The sequence below is a fragment of the Prionailurus viverrinus genome, chromosome E2, assembly GCF_022837055.1.
Source record: "Prionailurus viverrinus isolate Anna chromosome E2, UM_Priviv_1.0, whole genome shotgun sequence".
NCBI classification, from domain to species: Eukaryota; Metazoa; Chordata; class Mammalia; order Carnivora; family Felidae; genus Prionailurus; species Prionailurus viverrinus.
This window is the reverse complement of record NC_062575.1, coordinates 28104401-28119012: the sequence shown is the minus strand read 5'-3', so window position 1 is coordinate 28119012 and position 14612 is coordinate 28104401. Positions and strand designations below refer to the sequence as shown.

At 44.6% G+C, this 14612-nt stretch overlaps 1 protein-coding gene across 8 annotated transcripts in view; it reads right to left on the bottom strand.

Annotated features, from left to right (window-relative positions):
• KIFC3 (kinesin family member C3) overlaps positions 1–14612 on the bottom strand; it is a 43280-nt gene that overhangs the window by 15917 nt on the left and 12751 nt on the right. For 5 of the 8 annotated variants that reach the window (XM_047835712.1, XM_047835711.1, XM_047835715.1 and 2 more), the window contains one exon: positions 13262–13464. The exons of 2 other annotated variants lie outside the window; for them this stretch is intronic. In XM_047835712.1, coding sequence (XP_047691668.1) covers positions 13262–13464 — 203 coding nt within the window. Of the gene's footprint in view, positions 1–13261; positions 13465–14146; positions 14597–14612 lie in introns of those variants that run through there. One more of the 8 variants, XM_047835716.1, reaches the window with a different exon arrangement.

Sequence of the window (14612 nt, the reverse complement as noted above, 5' to 3'; positions counted from 1 at the left end):
TACTTGGCAATAAGAAAGAATGAAATCCTGCCATTTGCAACAATGTGGATGGAACTAGAGGGTACTATGCTGAGTGAAATAAGTCAGTCAGAGAAAGATATATGTTTTCACTCATATGTGTAATTTGAGAAACTTAACAGAAGACCATGGGGGAAGGGAAGAGGAAAAAATAGTTTCAAACAGAGAGGTAGGCAACATAAGAGACTCTTAAATACAGAGAACAAACTGAGGGTTGATAGAGGGGTGGGGGGGGGGTAATGGGTGATGGGCACTGAGGAGGACACTTGTTGAGATGAGCAATGAGTGTTGTATGTAAGCGATGAATCATGGGAATCTACTCCCAAAGCCAAGGGCATATTGTATACACTGCACATTAGCTAACTTGACAATAAATTATATTTTTAAAAATTAAATAAATTAAATAAAAATAAAAATTGGCAACGAATCTGATCAGTAAAAAAGGAGGCCAATTAGAGCTAATAAACTCAGCAAAGTCACAGGATACAAAATCATTACGTAAAAATCTGTTGTGCTTCTACACAATATCAATGGACAATCCAAAAAAGGAAATTTAGAAAACAATTCCATTTACAATTGCATCAGAAATAATAAAATACTTAGGAATAAACTTAATCAAGAAGGCAAAAGATCTGTACATTGAAAACTATAAAATATTGCTCAATAAATTAAAGAAGGCACTGATAAATGAAAAGACATCCCAGGTTATGGATTGACATATTGCTAAGATATCAATACTACCCAAAGTGTCCTTCAGATTTAATGCAATCCACATCAAAATTCCAATGGCATTTTTTACAGAAATAGAAAAATCCACCCTAAAATTCATATGAAATCTCAAAGAACCCCAAATAGCCAAAACATACCTGCAAAAGAAGAGAAAGTGAGAGGTTGCACACTTCCTGATTTCAAAAGTTACTACAAAGCTACAGCAATGAAAACAAAGTACTGGCATAAAGACTGACATACAGATCAACGGACTAGAATAGAGAACCCAGAAAAAACCCTCACATGTGTGGTCAATTGATTTTTGACATGGGTGCCAAGACCATTCCAGGGGGAAAGGACAGACAGTCTTTTCAACAAATAGTGCCAGGAAAACTGGACGTCCACATGCAAAAGAATGAGATTGGACCCTTGCCTTACACCACAGACAAAATTAACTCAGAATAGATCAAAGACCTAAACGTGAAAACCAAAACTATAAACATAGGGGAAAACCTTCATGGCACTGGATTTGGCAGTGCTTTCTGAGATCGGACACCAACAGCACAGGCAACAAAAGACAAAATAGATAAATTGAGCTTCATCAAAATAAATAAAACCTTTTGTGTATCAAAAGATACCATCCACAGAGTAGAAAGGTGCTCTGTGGAATGGAAAAAACTATCTGTGAATCGTATGCTGATAAGGGGTTAATATTCAGAATATAGAGAGAACCCCTACAACTCCACCCCAAAAACCCCAATTCAAGACAGGCAAAGGACTTGAATGGACATTTCTCCAAGGAAGATACACACATGGCCAATAAGCACATGAAAAGATGCTCAATATCACTAATCATTAGGGAAATGCAAATCAAAGCCACAATAAGATACCACTTCAACCCATTATGATGGCTATTAGTTAAAAAAAATAACCCTCAGAAAATAACAAATACTGATGAGAATCTGGAGAAATTAGAACCTTTGTCCCACTGCTGGTGGGAATGTCAAACAGTGTACCTGCTGTGGAAAACAGTATGGTGGATTCCTCAAAAAATTTTAACTGGAGCTACCATATGATCTAGCCATTCCACTTATGGGTATTTACCCAAAAGGAATTAAAAGCAGGGTCTCCAAATTGATATTTGCATGCCCATGTTCATAGCAGCATTATTCACAATAGGTACAATGTGGTAGCAGACCAAGTGTCCACTGATGAATGAAAGGATAAGCAAAGTGTGGTATATCCATACAATGGAATATTATTCTGCCTTAAAAACAGGAAATCCTGCCATTTGCAATAACATGGATGAACCTGGAAAGCATTATGCTAAGGGAAATGAGCCAGTCACCAAAAGACAAATACTGTGATCCCGCTTATATTAAGTACCAGGAAGAGCTACATTCATAGAGACAGGAAGTAGAATGGTGGGTACCAGGGGCTGGAGGAGGAGAGAGGGGGAAGTTAGTATTTAATGGGAACAGTTTCAGGTTTGCAACATGAATAAAAATGTGAATATACTTAATACCAGTGAACTATACACTTAAAAATGGTTAAGATGGGAGGGGGAGCCAAGATGGCGGAACAGCATGGAAGTGTTTTTGTGTGTCTTGCATCCATGAAATACAGCCAGACCAACACTACACCATCCTGCACACCTAGAAAAATGATCTGAGGATTAACACAACAATCTGCACAACATAAACCACAAAATTCAGCAGGTACCTGGCACAGAGAGGTGAACTTGGGGAGAGAGAAGCTGTGGAGGGCAGGGAGCTGCTTTTGCACACGGAGAGAGGATGGAGGCGGGGGAGGAGAATATGGGAAAAGCACCCTCCAAAAGCAGCTAAAGAGAAAGTAGAAAAGTGGAAACAGCCACAGGAACTGAACTAAGGGAGAAAGGAGAAAGAAGAGGGTTTAAATTCCATTAAGACTATAACAGGGGGAGCACGGAGTCTGAAACTCTGCAGCTCGATATCTGGCGGTGCTCTGGTGGGAAGGGCGAGTCCCCAGGAGCAGAGTGGGGTCCGGGAGGTTCTCGGACCACACAGGGAAAAGCGGTTCCACTGCTGGAAGAACATTTGGTGGAGACTGTGAGGCCACCTGGTCCCAGCAGACCCCAGAGAACAACCACATCGCTGGTGCTGGAACAAGGCCATTATGGGTGAAGCCTGGTGCCAGATGTGTGTTGTGATTTTCCATAATCCCTGAAACGCTGCTGCTACACTATCTCGCAAACTTTTTCTAGGGAGGGCTGGCACCTGACCACACTCTCTGGGCACCACCAGCAGGCACGGTCCCACAAGCATTCCTGGGTGTGGCCGGCGCCTGGCCATTGCTCGGTGAGACCCTCTGCAGAGGGAAGAAGCAGGTCAAAGCCATAGTCCCTCAGAAGAAAGAGGACGAGAAAAACAGCCACATCTGAGACAAAACTCAGGAGAGGGGTGCTGCCTGGGGCTTGGTCACAGACTGTGAAAAACCCGGATTGGGGGCGGGGGGTGGAGGGAAGCTGAAGTGCACGATTGCTGATCTGGGAGAACCGAGTTCCAATACTAGAGAATGGGTAGCTGGCTGACGCCATTTTCACCGCTCCCGCGCATGAGCATACGCACCTACAAGTGCCACCACAATCCACCCCAGTAAACTAAGCAGCGCCATCTAGTGAAGAACAGAGCCATTACACTAAGCCCCACCCCACTGGGCCAACCTCGCTCTTCAGGAACACAAGTCTCTCCACCTGCTTAGTTTATGAACTATAAAGTGCTTCATAGTTTGACTTCTAGATGAAAATGAAGTAATTGCAGTGGCATTTCAGTCTGTTACTGGTCCATCTATTCAATTTTCTTTCTTTTTCTTTTTTCTCTTTTTCCTTTCTTTTTCTTGAATACAGAAAGAGAAAAAAATCATTTTTATTTTCAATTTTTATTAAAAATATTTTTCTTTCATTTTTTTCTACTATATTTTTTACTTTTGTGTAAATTTTTTCAAATTCCATTTTACTTCCATCATTTCATTTTAGTCTACTTCAGTGTATTCATTTTTTCAAATTTTCAAACAATTTCCTTTTCCCCCCCTTTTTCTCTAACCTATCAAGCCACTTTCAACACCCAGACCAAAACACACCTAGGAGCTAGCATCATTTATTTGATTTTGTGTGTGTGTGTTTAATTTTTTAATTTTAATATTTTTTTAATTTTAATTTTTTCTAACTCATTAATTCCTTTTCTCCCTTCAAAGTGACAAAATGAAGGAATTAACCCCAAAAGAAAGAGCAGGAAGAAACGACAGCCAAGGACTTAACCAACACAGATACAAACAAGATGTCTGAACCAGAATTTAGAATCACGATAATAAGAATACTAGCTAGAGTCGAAAATAGATTAGAATCCCTTTCTGCGGACAGAAAAGAAGTAAAAGCTAGTCAGGATGAAATAAAAAATGCTATAACTGAGCTGCAATCTTGAATGGAGGCCACTGAGGCAAGGATGGATGAGACAGAACAGAGAAGTAGCAATACAGAGGACAAAATTATAGAGAATAATGAAGCAGAAAAAAAGAGGGAGATTAAAGCACGATTTAAGAATTAGAGAAATCAGTGACTCATTAAAAAGGAACAACATCGGAATCATAGGGGTCCCAGAAGAGGGGGAGACAGAAATAGGGGTTGAAGGGTTATGTGGATAAATCATAGCAGAAAACTTTCCTAACCCGGGGAAAGACACAGTCATCAAAATCCAGGAAGCACAGAAGACTCCCATTAGATTCAACAAAAGCCGACCATCAATCAACAAGGCATATCATAGTCAAATTCACAAAATACTCAAGCAAGGAAAGAATCATGAAAGCAGCAAGGGGAAAAAAGTCCTTAACCTACAATGGAAGACAGATCAGGTTTGCAGCAGACCTATCCACAGAAACTTGGCAGTCCAGAAAAGAGTGGCAGGATATATTCAATGTGCTGAATCAGAAAAATATGCAGCCAAGAATTATTTACCCAGCAAGGCTGTCATTCAAAATAGAGGAGAGTGAAAAAGTTTCCCAAACAAAAATTAAAGGAGTTTGTGACCACTAAACCAGCCATGCAGGAAATTTTAAGGGGGACTCTCTGAGGGGAGAAAAGATGAAAAAAAAAAAACAACAAATAAATAAAGACCAAAAGCAACAAAGACTAGAAAGGACCAGAGAACACCACCAGAAACTCCAACTCGACAAGCAACATAATGACAATAAATTCATATCTTCCAGTACTCACTCTAAACATCAATGGACTAAATGCTCCAATCAAAAGACATAGGGTAACAGAATGGATAAGAAAACAAGACCCCATCTATATGCTGTTTACAAGAGACCCGCTTTAGACCTAAAGACACCTTCAGATTGAAAGTAAGGGGATGGAGAACCATCTATCATGCTAATGGTCACCAAAAGAATGCCAGAGTAGCCATACTTATATCAGACAACCTAGACTTTAAAATAAAGACTGTACCAAGAGATGCAGAAGGGCATTATATCATAATCAAGGGGTCTATCCACCAAGAAGACCTAATAATTGTAAACATTTATGTTCCAAATGTGGGATAGCCTAAATATATAAATCAATTAATCACAAACATAAAGAAACTCATTGATAGTAACACCATAATAGTAGGGGACTTCAACACCCCACTCACAGTAATGGACAGATCATCTAATAAAAAAATCAATAAGGAAACAATGGCTTTGAATGACACACTGGACCAGATGGACTTAACAGATATATTCAGAACATTTCACCCTAAAGCCGCAGAATATACATTCTTCTCCAGTGCCCATGGAACGTTCTCCAGAATAGACCACATACTAGGAAACAAAACAGCCCTCAACAAGTACAAAAAGATCGAGATATTTTCAGACCACAGTGCTATGAAACTCGAAATCAACCACAAGAAAAAATTTGGAAAGGTAACAAATACTTGGAGACTAAAGAACATCCTATTAAAGAATGAATGGGCTAACCAAGAAGTTAAAGAGGAAATTAACAAGTTCATGGAAGCCAATGAAAATGATTATACCACAACCCAAAACCTCTGGGACGCAGGAAAGGCAGTCATAAGAGGAAAGTATATAGCAATCCAGGCATTCCTAAAGAAGGAAGAAAGATCTCAGGTACACAACCTAACCTTACGCCTTAAAGAAGTGGAAAAAGAACAGCAAATAAAACCCTAAACCAGCAGAAGACAGGAAATAATAAAGATTAGAGCAGAAATTAATACTATCAAAACCAAAAAACAAACAAATAGTAGAACAAATCAATGAAACCAGAAACTGGGTCTTTGAAAGAATTAACAAAATTGATAAACCACTAGCCAGTTTGATCAAAAAGAAAAAGGAAAGGACCCAAATAAATAAAATCAAGAATGAAAGAAGAGGGATCACAACCAACACAGCAGAAATAAAAACAATAATAAGAGAATATTATGAACAATTATACGCCAATAAAATGGGCAATCTGGAAGAAATGGACAAATTCCTAGAAACATATACACTACCAAAACTGAAACAGAAAGAAATAGAAAATTTGAACAGACCCATAACCAGTAAAGAAATCAAATTAGTAATCAACAATCTCCCAAAAAGCAAGAGTTCAGCGTCAGATGGCTTTCCAGAGGAATTCTACCATTTAAGGAAGAGTTAACACCTATTCTCTTGAAACTGTTCCAAAAAATAGAAATGGAAGGAAAACTTCCAAATCTTTCTATGAAGCCAGCATTACTTTGATTCTAAAACCAGACAAAGACCCCACTAAAAAGAAGAACTATAGACCAATTTCCCTGATGAACATGGATACAAAAATCCTCAAGAAGATATTAGCCAACCGGATCCAACAATACATTAAAAAAATTATTCACAATGACCGACCAAGTGGGATTTATACCTGGGATGCAGGGCTGGTTCACTATCTGCAAAACAATCAACATGATTCATCACATCAATAAAAGAAAGGACAAGAACCACATGATCCTCTCAACTGATGTAGAGAAAGCATTTGACAAAATACAGCATCCTTTCTTGATATAAACCTTCAAGAAAGTAGGGAAAGAAGGATGATACTTCGAGATAGTAAAAGCCATATATGAAAAACCCAATGCTAATATCCTCCTCAATGGGGAAAAACTGAGAGCTTTCCCCCTAAGGTCAGGAAGAAGACAGGGATGTCCACTCTCACCACTGTTATTCAACATAGTATTGGAAGTCTTAGCCTCTGCAATCAAACAACACAAAGACATAAAAGGCATCCAAATCGACCAGGAGGAAGTCAAACTTTCACTCTTCACAGATGACATGATACTCTACGTGGAAAACCCAAAAGATTCCACCAAAAAACTGCTAGAATTGATTCATGAATTCAGCAAAGTTGCAGGGTATAAAATCAATGCACAGAAATCGGTTGCATTCCTACACACCAATAATGAAGCAACAGAAAGAGTAATCAAGGAATCAACCCCATTTACAATTGAGCCAAAACCCATAAAATACCTAGGAATAAATCTAACCAAAGAGGTGAAAAATCTACACACTGAAAACTATAGGAAGCTTATGAAAGAAACTGAAGAAGACACAAAAAAATGGAAAAAGATTCCCTGCTTCTGGATAGGAAGAACAAATATTGTTAAATGTCAATACTACCCAAAGCAATCTACATATTCAATGGAATCCCTATCAAAATGACACAAGCATTCTTCACAGAGCTAGAACAAACAATCCTAAAATTTGTATGGAACCAGAAAAGACCCCGAATAGCCAAAGCAATCTTGAAAAAGAAAACCAAAACAGGAGGCATCACCATCTCGGACTTCAAGCTATACTACAAAGCTGTAATCATCAAGACAGTATGGTACTGGCACAAGAACAGACACTCAGATCAATGGAACAGAATAGAGAACCCATAAATGGACCCAGAAATGCATGGCCAACTAATCTTTGACAAAGCAGGAGAGAATATCCAATGCAATAAAGACAGTCTCTTCAGCAAGTGGTGCTGGGAAAACGGGACAACGACATGCAAAAAAATAAACCTGGGCCACTTTCTTACACCATACACAAAAATAAACTCAAAATGGATGAGAGACCTAAATGTAAGACAGGAAGCCTTCAAAATCTTCGAGGAGAAAGCAGGCAAAAACCTCTTTGATCTTGGCTGCAGCAACTTCTTACTCAACACATCTCCAGAGGCAAGAGAAACAAAAGCAAAAATGAACTACTGGGACCTCATCAAAATAAAAAGCTTCCGGACAGTGAAGGAAACAATCAGCAAAACTAAAAGGCAACTGACAGAATGGGAGAAGATATTTGCAAACGACATATCAGATAAAGGGTTAGTATCCAAAATCTATAACTTATCAAACTCAACACCCAAAAAACAAATAATCCAGTGAAGAAATGGGCAAAAGACATGAATAGACACTTCTCCAAAGCAGACATCCAGATGGCCAACTGACATATGAAAAAATGCTCAACATCACTCATCATCAGGGAAATACAAATGAAAACCACAATGAGATACCACCTCACGTATGTCAGAATGGCTAACATTAACAACTCAGGCAACAACAGCTGTTGGCAAGGATGCAGAGAAAGAGGATGTCTTTTGCATTGTTGGTGGGAAGGCAACTTGGTGCAGCCACTCTGGAAAACAGTATAGAGGTTCCTCAAAAAATTAAAAATAGAACTACCCTATGACCCAGCAATTGCACTACTAGATATTTATCCAAGGAATACAGGTATGCTTTTCCAAAGGGACACATGCACCCCAATGTTTATATCAGCACTGTCAACAATAGCCAAAATATGTAAAGAGCCCAAATGTCCATAGGCAATCAAAAAGAATGAAATCTTGCCATTTGCAACTACATGGATGGAACTAGAAGGTATTATGTTAATTGAAATTAGTGAAAGACAAATATCATATGACTTCACTCATGAGGACTTTAATACACAGAACAGATGAACACAAGTGAAGGGAAGCAAATATAATACAAAAACAGGGAGGGGGACAAAACATAAGAGATTCTTAAATGTGGAGAACAAACAGAGGGTTACTGGAGGGGGTGTGGGATGGGGGATGGGCTAAATGGGTAAGGAGCATTAAGGAATCTGCTCCTAAAGTCATTGTTGCACTATATGCTAACTAATTTGGACGTAAATTTAAAAAATAAAATTAGGGGCGCCTGGGTGGCGCAGTCGGTTAAGCGTCCGAGTTCAGCCAGGTCATGATCTCACGGTCCGTGAGTTCAAGCCCCGCGTCAGGCTCTGGGCTGATGGCTCAAAGCCTGGAGCCTGTTTCCGATTCTGTGTCTCCCTCTCTCTCTGCCCCTCCCCCGTTCATGCTCTGTCTCTCTCTGTCCCAAAAATAAATAAATGTTGAAAAAAAAAATTTTTTAAAAATAAAATTAAATAAAATTAAATAAAATTAAATAAATAAATAAATAAATAAATAAATAAATAAATAAATGGTTAAAGTGATAAATTTTCTGTTGTGCATATTCTACCACAATTTTTTAATGGTTAAAAAGAAAAAAAAGGCAAACAAATCAGACACACTTGAAGGCTAGATCTAGTCTACCAGCCTGTGGTCTCTGAGCAGTTTTTTAAGCTTCTATCTGGAAGTTCAGGGGCAATAAGGTGGGGGGGGGGGTGTATGTGGCCAGTCTGGTAACGTGTAACACTGGCAGGGCCTTGGGAGTGTGGAGGCCACTGCTCCAGGCACTTCCACAAAAGGGGAGGGGAGCTATAGCATGTGGCCCGGGGCTATAGTTGCCAACATCGGGGAGGGTCATCCAGACCAGCCGCGGTCTCTCTCCTGTTGCCAGACCAAGACCAGTGGCCTCTGTGGCTTGGGTCCTCCTGAGCACCGAGGACCTGGGCCCGCGTGCTCCCCACAAGGAGCACGGTGGGCTCCTGGTAAATACAGCTATCGCCATCTGACACTTATCAGTGCATAAGCCTCAAAAGACTCCCACCTCCCCCACAAGCCCAGGTTCCAACAGTGATAATGGCAGCCCCATTTCCTGAGTCAGTTTGCCAGCATGGTACAGGACTTCCTGAGATCATCACTTCGAATCCCCAATTCTATGAGGTAGACACTATTATCATCCCCACTTTACAGGAAGAGAAATTGAGATTCCAAGAGATTAAGCCTTAGTTAAGGTGGCTTTTTATATTCCCTTTTGGTCCCAAGATTATGGCCACAGGGATATCAGGGTCACCAAGGATAATTTGGAGGTTGCCAAGGACTTGGTTTAAAGTGTTTTCAAGTCTGACCGAGAACTCTGACATGGTTCAGAGTGGGGTGGGTGAGGTGAAAGCCTTAGTTAAGCAGCTTGCTCAAGGTCATCTGACCACTAAGTGGTGGACCTAGGATTAAACTTGGGTCTGAGTGACCACCCCCACTACAGGGCCCTCAAACTCAACTACTAGGCTACCCTGCCTTTCAGGAAGAGCCACACCCAGAAGGCAAGTCTGGAAAAGGTTGGGAATAAGGCACCATGGCAGTGAGGCAGAGTGTCCCCCACTGATGGGCTTTTCTTCTTAGAGGAGGAGGAAGGTCAATCTGTGTCAAACCACAGTGAGGCAGACAGAAGACCAGAGCACACAGAAGTGATACCTCCCGAGGCATTAGCACTTTACAGTTTATCACCCATTTTTCTGTCCAGTCTCACAATTGATCTGTCCAATAACCATGAAGCAACATTGATTAGTCCCAGTTCAGAGAATGGTAAACGAAGGCTCGGAGAGGAAGTCACTTCCTACCGCCGCACAGCTAGCGAGTGGCACAGCCAGGACTAGAACCCTGTTTGTGTGGTTCCAAATCCAAAACTCTTCCCAGTAAAGATGGCGGTGCTGGCAGCAACAACCACAATACTGGATCATCTCATCAGGTGCTTTTATGTCCACTTGACAGATGAGGAAACTGAGGTGCAGAGTGGTAATTAACCAGCCCAAGGTCCCACAGCTGAAACTGAGTAGTGTCCAAAGTCAGGATTTGAACCCGGCTCCCGGCCCATCTGGTTGAACATAGCTCCACAGATTCGGACCCTCCGAAGAGTAGCTCAGGGACCTGGAATTTCAGGTGCATCCCCTGAAGTTTTCAGAAAAGGGCTGGCAGTCAGGAAGTTCAAGGATAAAGCCTGAGCAAAGACGGAGAACCATTCTGAATTCTCTCAATCATCCAGAGGGGCCGGGGATGGGAGAGGACAGGGGCTGGGGATATCTGCAGACCTGGGGGCACAAAGACCACAAAAAGGCCAAGATCCTTCACCTTCAACTTCCCCTCTAAAAAGTAAGCCAACTTTGCTAATAAAAGGGAAAAAATGTTTTGTTTTTTTTTAAATTCATTTAAAGTCACAAAAGGCCACACATGGTTATGATTTCATTTACATGAAATGTTCAGGAAAGGCAAGTCCACACAAACAGAAAGCAGATCTGCGATTGCCAGGGGTTGTGGGGGGAGGGGGAAAAGAGGGTGACTAGGCTTTTTTAGGGTGATGAAAATGTTCTGACATTGGATGATGGTGATGGTGGTATCACAATCTCAATATACTTAATATATTTAAATTGTGCACCTTAAAGGGGTGAATGGTATGTGAGTTATATTTCAGTAAACCTCTTTAAAAAAAAAAAACTTATTTCAAAAATTAACTGCCTGGACAGTCTATCTTGGAGAAGGTCAAGGAAGGAAGAGCTGCGAATAAGCTCTTGCCACGGGCCAGGCGTGCCCTGTGGGGTGGGCCCTGGACGAGCCCCCAGTCCCACAGGGCTACCCAAGCTTTGGTTCTGCCCCTATATCTTGCTCCTCCTGCCACAGTCCCTTTGCACAGACTATTCCCTTAGCTCAGAACCCCCTTCCTCTGCTCTGTGCCAGACTTTGGCTCCAGCACCACTTTCTCAAGGAGGCTGTCCCTGACCTCCCCGCCAGGCCCTGATGTCCCTCACAAAGGCCTCTGGTACAAGCCCTCATGCCCTGTGTGTGTGCCCACCTGCAGAGCCCTTGTCGCTCTTCTAACTTCACATGGGTACATGTAACAAATGTCTGTCCTCCCTTAGACCATAGCCTCCACAGGCCAGAGCACACCTGCCCACCTGGACATCCCCAGTGGCTAGCCTGGTGCCCAGGGCACACCGCGCACTCAGCAAACAGCTGAGGGAGAGAGGCAGGCGGGCACCGAAGGAAGCAACAGTGACACAAAGCTAGTGTATCACCCTGCCTAGAAGAGCCCCTGAGAGTGAGGCAGACAGGCCCAGAGGCAGCAAACAACGGGGTCAGTGTATGAAGGAGACACAGGGCACTAGGGATGCCCCAAGGAGGCCCACCTAACCCAGCAAGGAACAAGTGGTCAGAACAGATAGTTCCGGAGAAGAGGATACATCCGTAAGCTGGGGGAAAAATCCTACATTAAAAAATGCATAGGGGCGCCTGGGTGGCTCAGTGGGTTAGGCATCTGACTCTTGATTTCAACTCAGGTCATAATCTCACGGTTCATGAGATCGAGCCCTGCATCAGGCTCCACGCTGACAGCATAGAGCCTACTCAGGATTCTCTCTCACTCTCTCTCTGCCCCTCCCCTGCTCCCTCTTTCTCCCTCCCTCTTTAAAAAATTAAAATTAAAAATGCATAAAAAGAATCTGCTGCTCCCTGGAACTGAGAACAAGTCAGAGTATTCTGTGATGTCTCCCCAAGCAAAAGGTCCACATGGTGGGTAACCACAGAGTAAGAACTTGGCTCCAGGTGAAGGTGGGCCCGTCAACAGAGAGTCCTGGGCCCACAGCTCAGGGCACAGATCCAAGGCAGAGATGATGTAGAGAGAGGGTGGGGGGACCTTGGGGAAGTGGGAAAGTTCAGACAGACACAAAAGACAGACACTGGCCATGGGTGTGGGGAGCTGAACCTCTGGAAAGGGGCCTCGGGGTCCACGTGCAGGTGGGGAAGGAGGGCCCACGGTCAGTCCCACAGGGCACGCAGCCGAGGTCCCGAATGTCCTGACCAGCCGAGGAAGGAGACAGCACTCGCCAGCATAAACCTGAGGCCCTCCCTGGCTTCCAGAGTCTGAGTGCTTCTCCTCCCGCATGCACTCACACCAGCCTCTCCTTTCCTACCAGTTTTCCCTGGGGTGACCACTGCAGTGACTTTTGTCCACTTGGACTGCCCAGTCCAAGGCACCGAATAAGATGGGGTGGACTCGGCACGGGCCTGAGGGCTGGGAGCGACCCCGTACCTCCCTGCTTCCCTCACATCTACACACACAGCCTGTCACTCCTGGAGAGGCACGTCCTGGCCCCCCGGAACCATGAGGAATGGGGCACAAGGATGAGCAGGATGGGAGACCCAGGCCTCTGACTCTTGCCACCTTGCCCCCTCATGCATTCCTGAGCCGAGAGAGGAGACCCTATCTGTCCATCACGTCGGCCGCCCGGTGGGTTGGTTCCGGGCGGCCCACGCAGTGTCCTCTGATCTGCTCCACGGGGGGGAGTGGCCTCTGCCCATCCCATCCTCCCCAGGTACCTGATTCTGCAGCTGGGTGGATGTGGCTTGCTGGTCACTGTCTCGGAGGGCCAGCCTCTCCTGTAGGGCTGCCAGCTCCTCCTGTAGCCGGGCTTTCTCCTCCTGCAGCTGGGACATGGCCTCCACCATCCTATGCACCATGGGGGCTGCACCTGGCGGCCCCGCCAGGCTCGAGCACCTCCCGCTGCCAAAGAGCCGCCCACCTATGAGCAAAGTAGTGGCCGATCAGAAAGGACAGCAGAGGACCCACCCTGGATGAGGAGAGGGGGCCCGTCACGGCAGGGCAGACCGTCAGGGATGGGGAGGGGATGCAAGCCAGCGGGGCGAGGGCTGGGGGTGGCAGCGGCGTGGGTTGGCCGGGGCAGGCCCTGGAGGAAGCCGCTTCAGCGAGCAGCTTCTGGGAGACAGAATTGCCTGGATAAGGACTGAGGCAAGAGACTTTCACCCTAGACTCCCTTCAAAGTATGTGTCCGAGGTCTGATGGGCGATACCCTCCCTGTGGCCAGGCCGCAAGGAATCGCAGCTGAGAAAGACATGCCTTCTGGCAACAGCTGATTAAGAGTCCGGGGTTCTCTCCCCAGAAAACACTATTCTTGGGGGAAAACGTGATTTCTTTAAACCCCAAATCCCCTCTAGAGTACAGAAGAGAGGCAGAGGCTCCCCAGCCTGTGCCCTGACCTCTGCAGGGAGTGGTCACCTGCACACAGAGAAGGGGCAAGGGGAGGGTGTGCGTGTGCAAGGGGCAGCCAGACCAGGACACACAGAGACAGACACAGCATGTGAGCAGGAACACAGCCAGGCCCGCTCTGGGGCCGACACCTGCGCTGAGCACAGGGACTGCACAGGCACGACAAAGTGATAAATACCAGCGGGAGAGGGTGGTACCTCAGCCTGAATCCTCCTCCTCCCACGGCCTTCCACTGTCCTGTCACCAGGAGCAGGAGAGAAACAGAGAGACTGACAGAAGGACAAAGACAGAATCAAGGGCCACGATGTGACAATAGGGCTTGGGATGCCTGTCATAGCTTGCCTGGAGGATACCAAGAACGCTCATGGTCTCTGCAGGTGGGGAGCAGGGGGTGTGCAGGAGTGGGGTAGAGGAGAGGCTCTGAAGGCAGGAGATCTGCCTCTCCCCTTGGGCAGCCTGAACTGGGACCCAACCAAAGCCCCAGGAGGCAGAAAGAAGGGTCCAAGGTGTGACAAGTGGCACCTGCTGTCTCCAAGCCTCCAGTCTGAGGGCAGCCAGGCTTCGGGGCTCCCCCACGCTACATCCCAGGAGCCAGAGTCCTATGGGGCAGGACTGGAGGGCCCCCAGACTCTGCACCTGAAGTCACACACCCTGCTGGCAGCT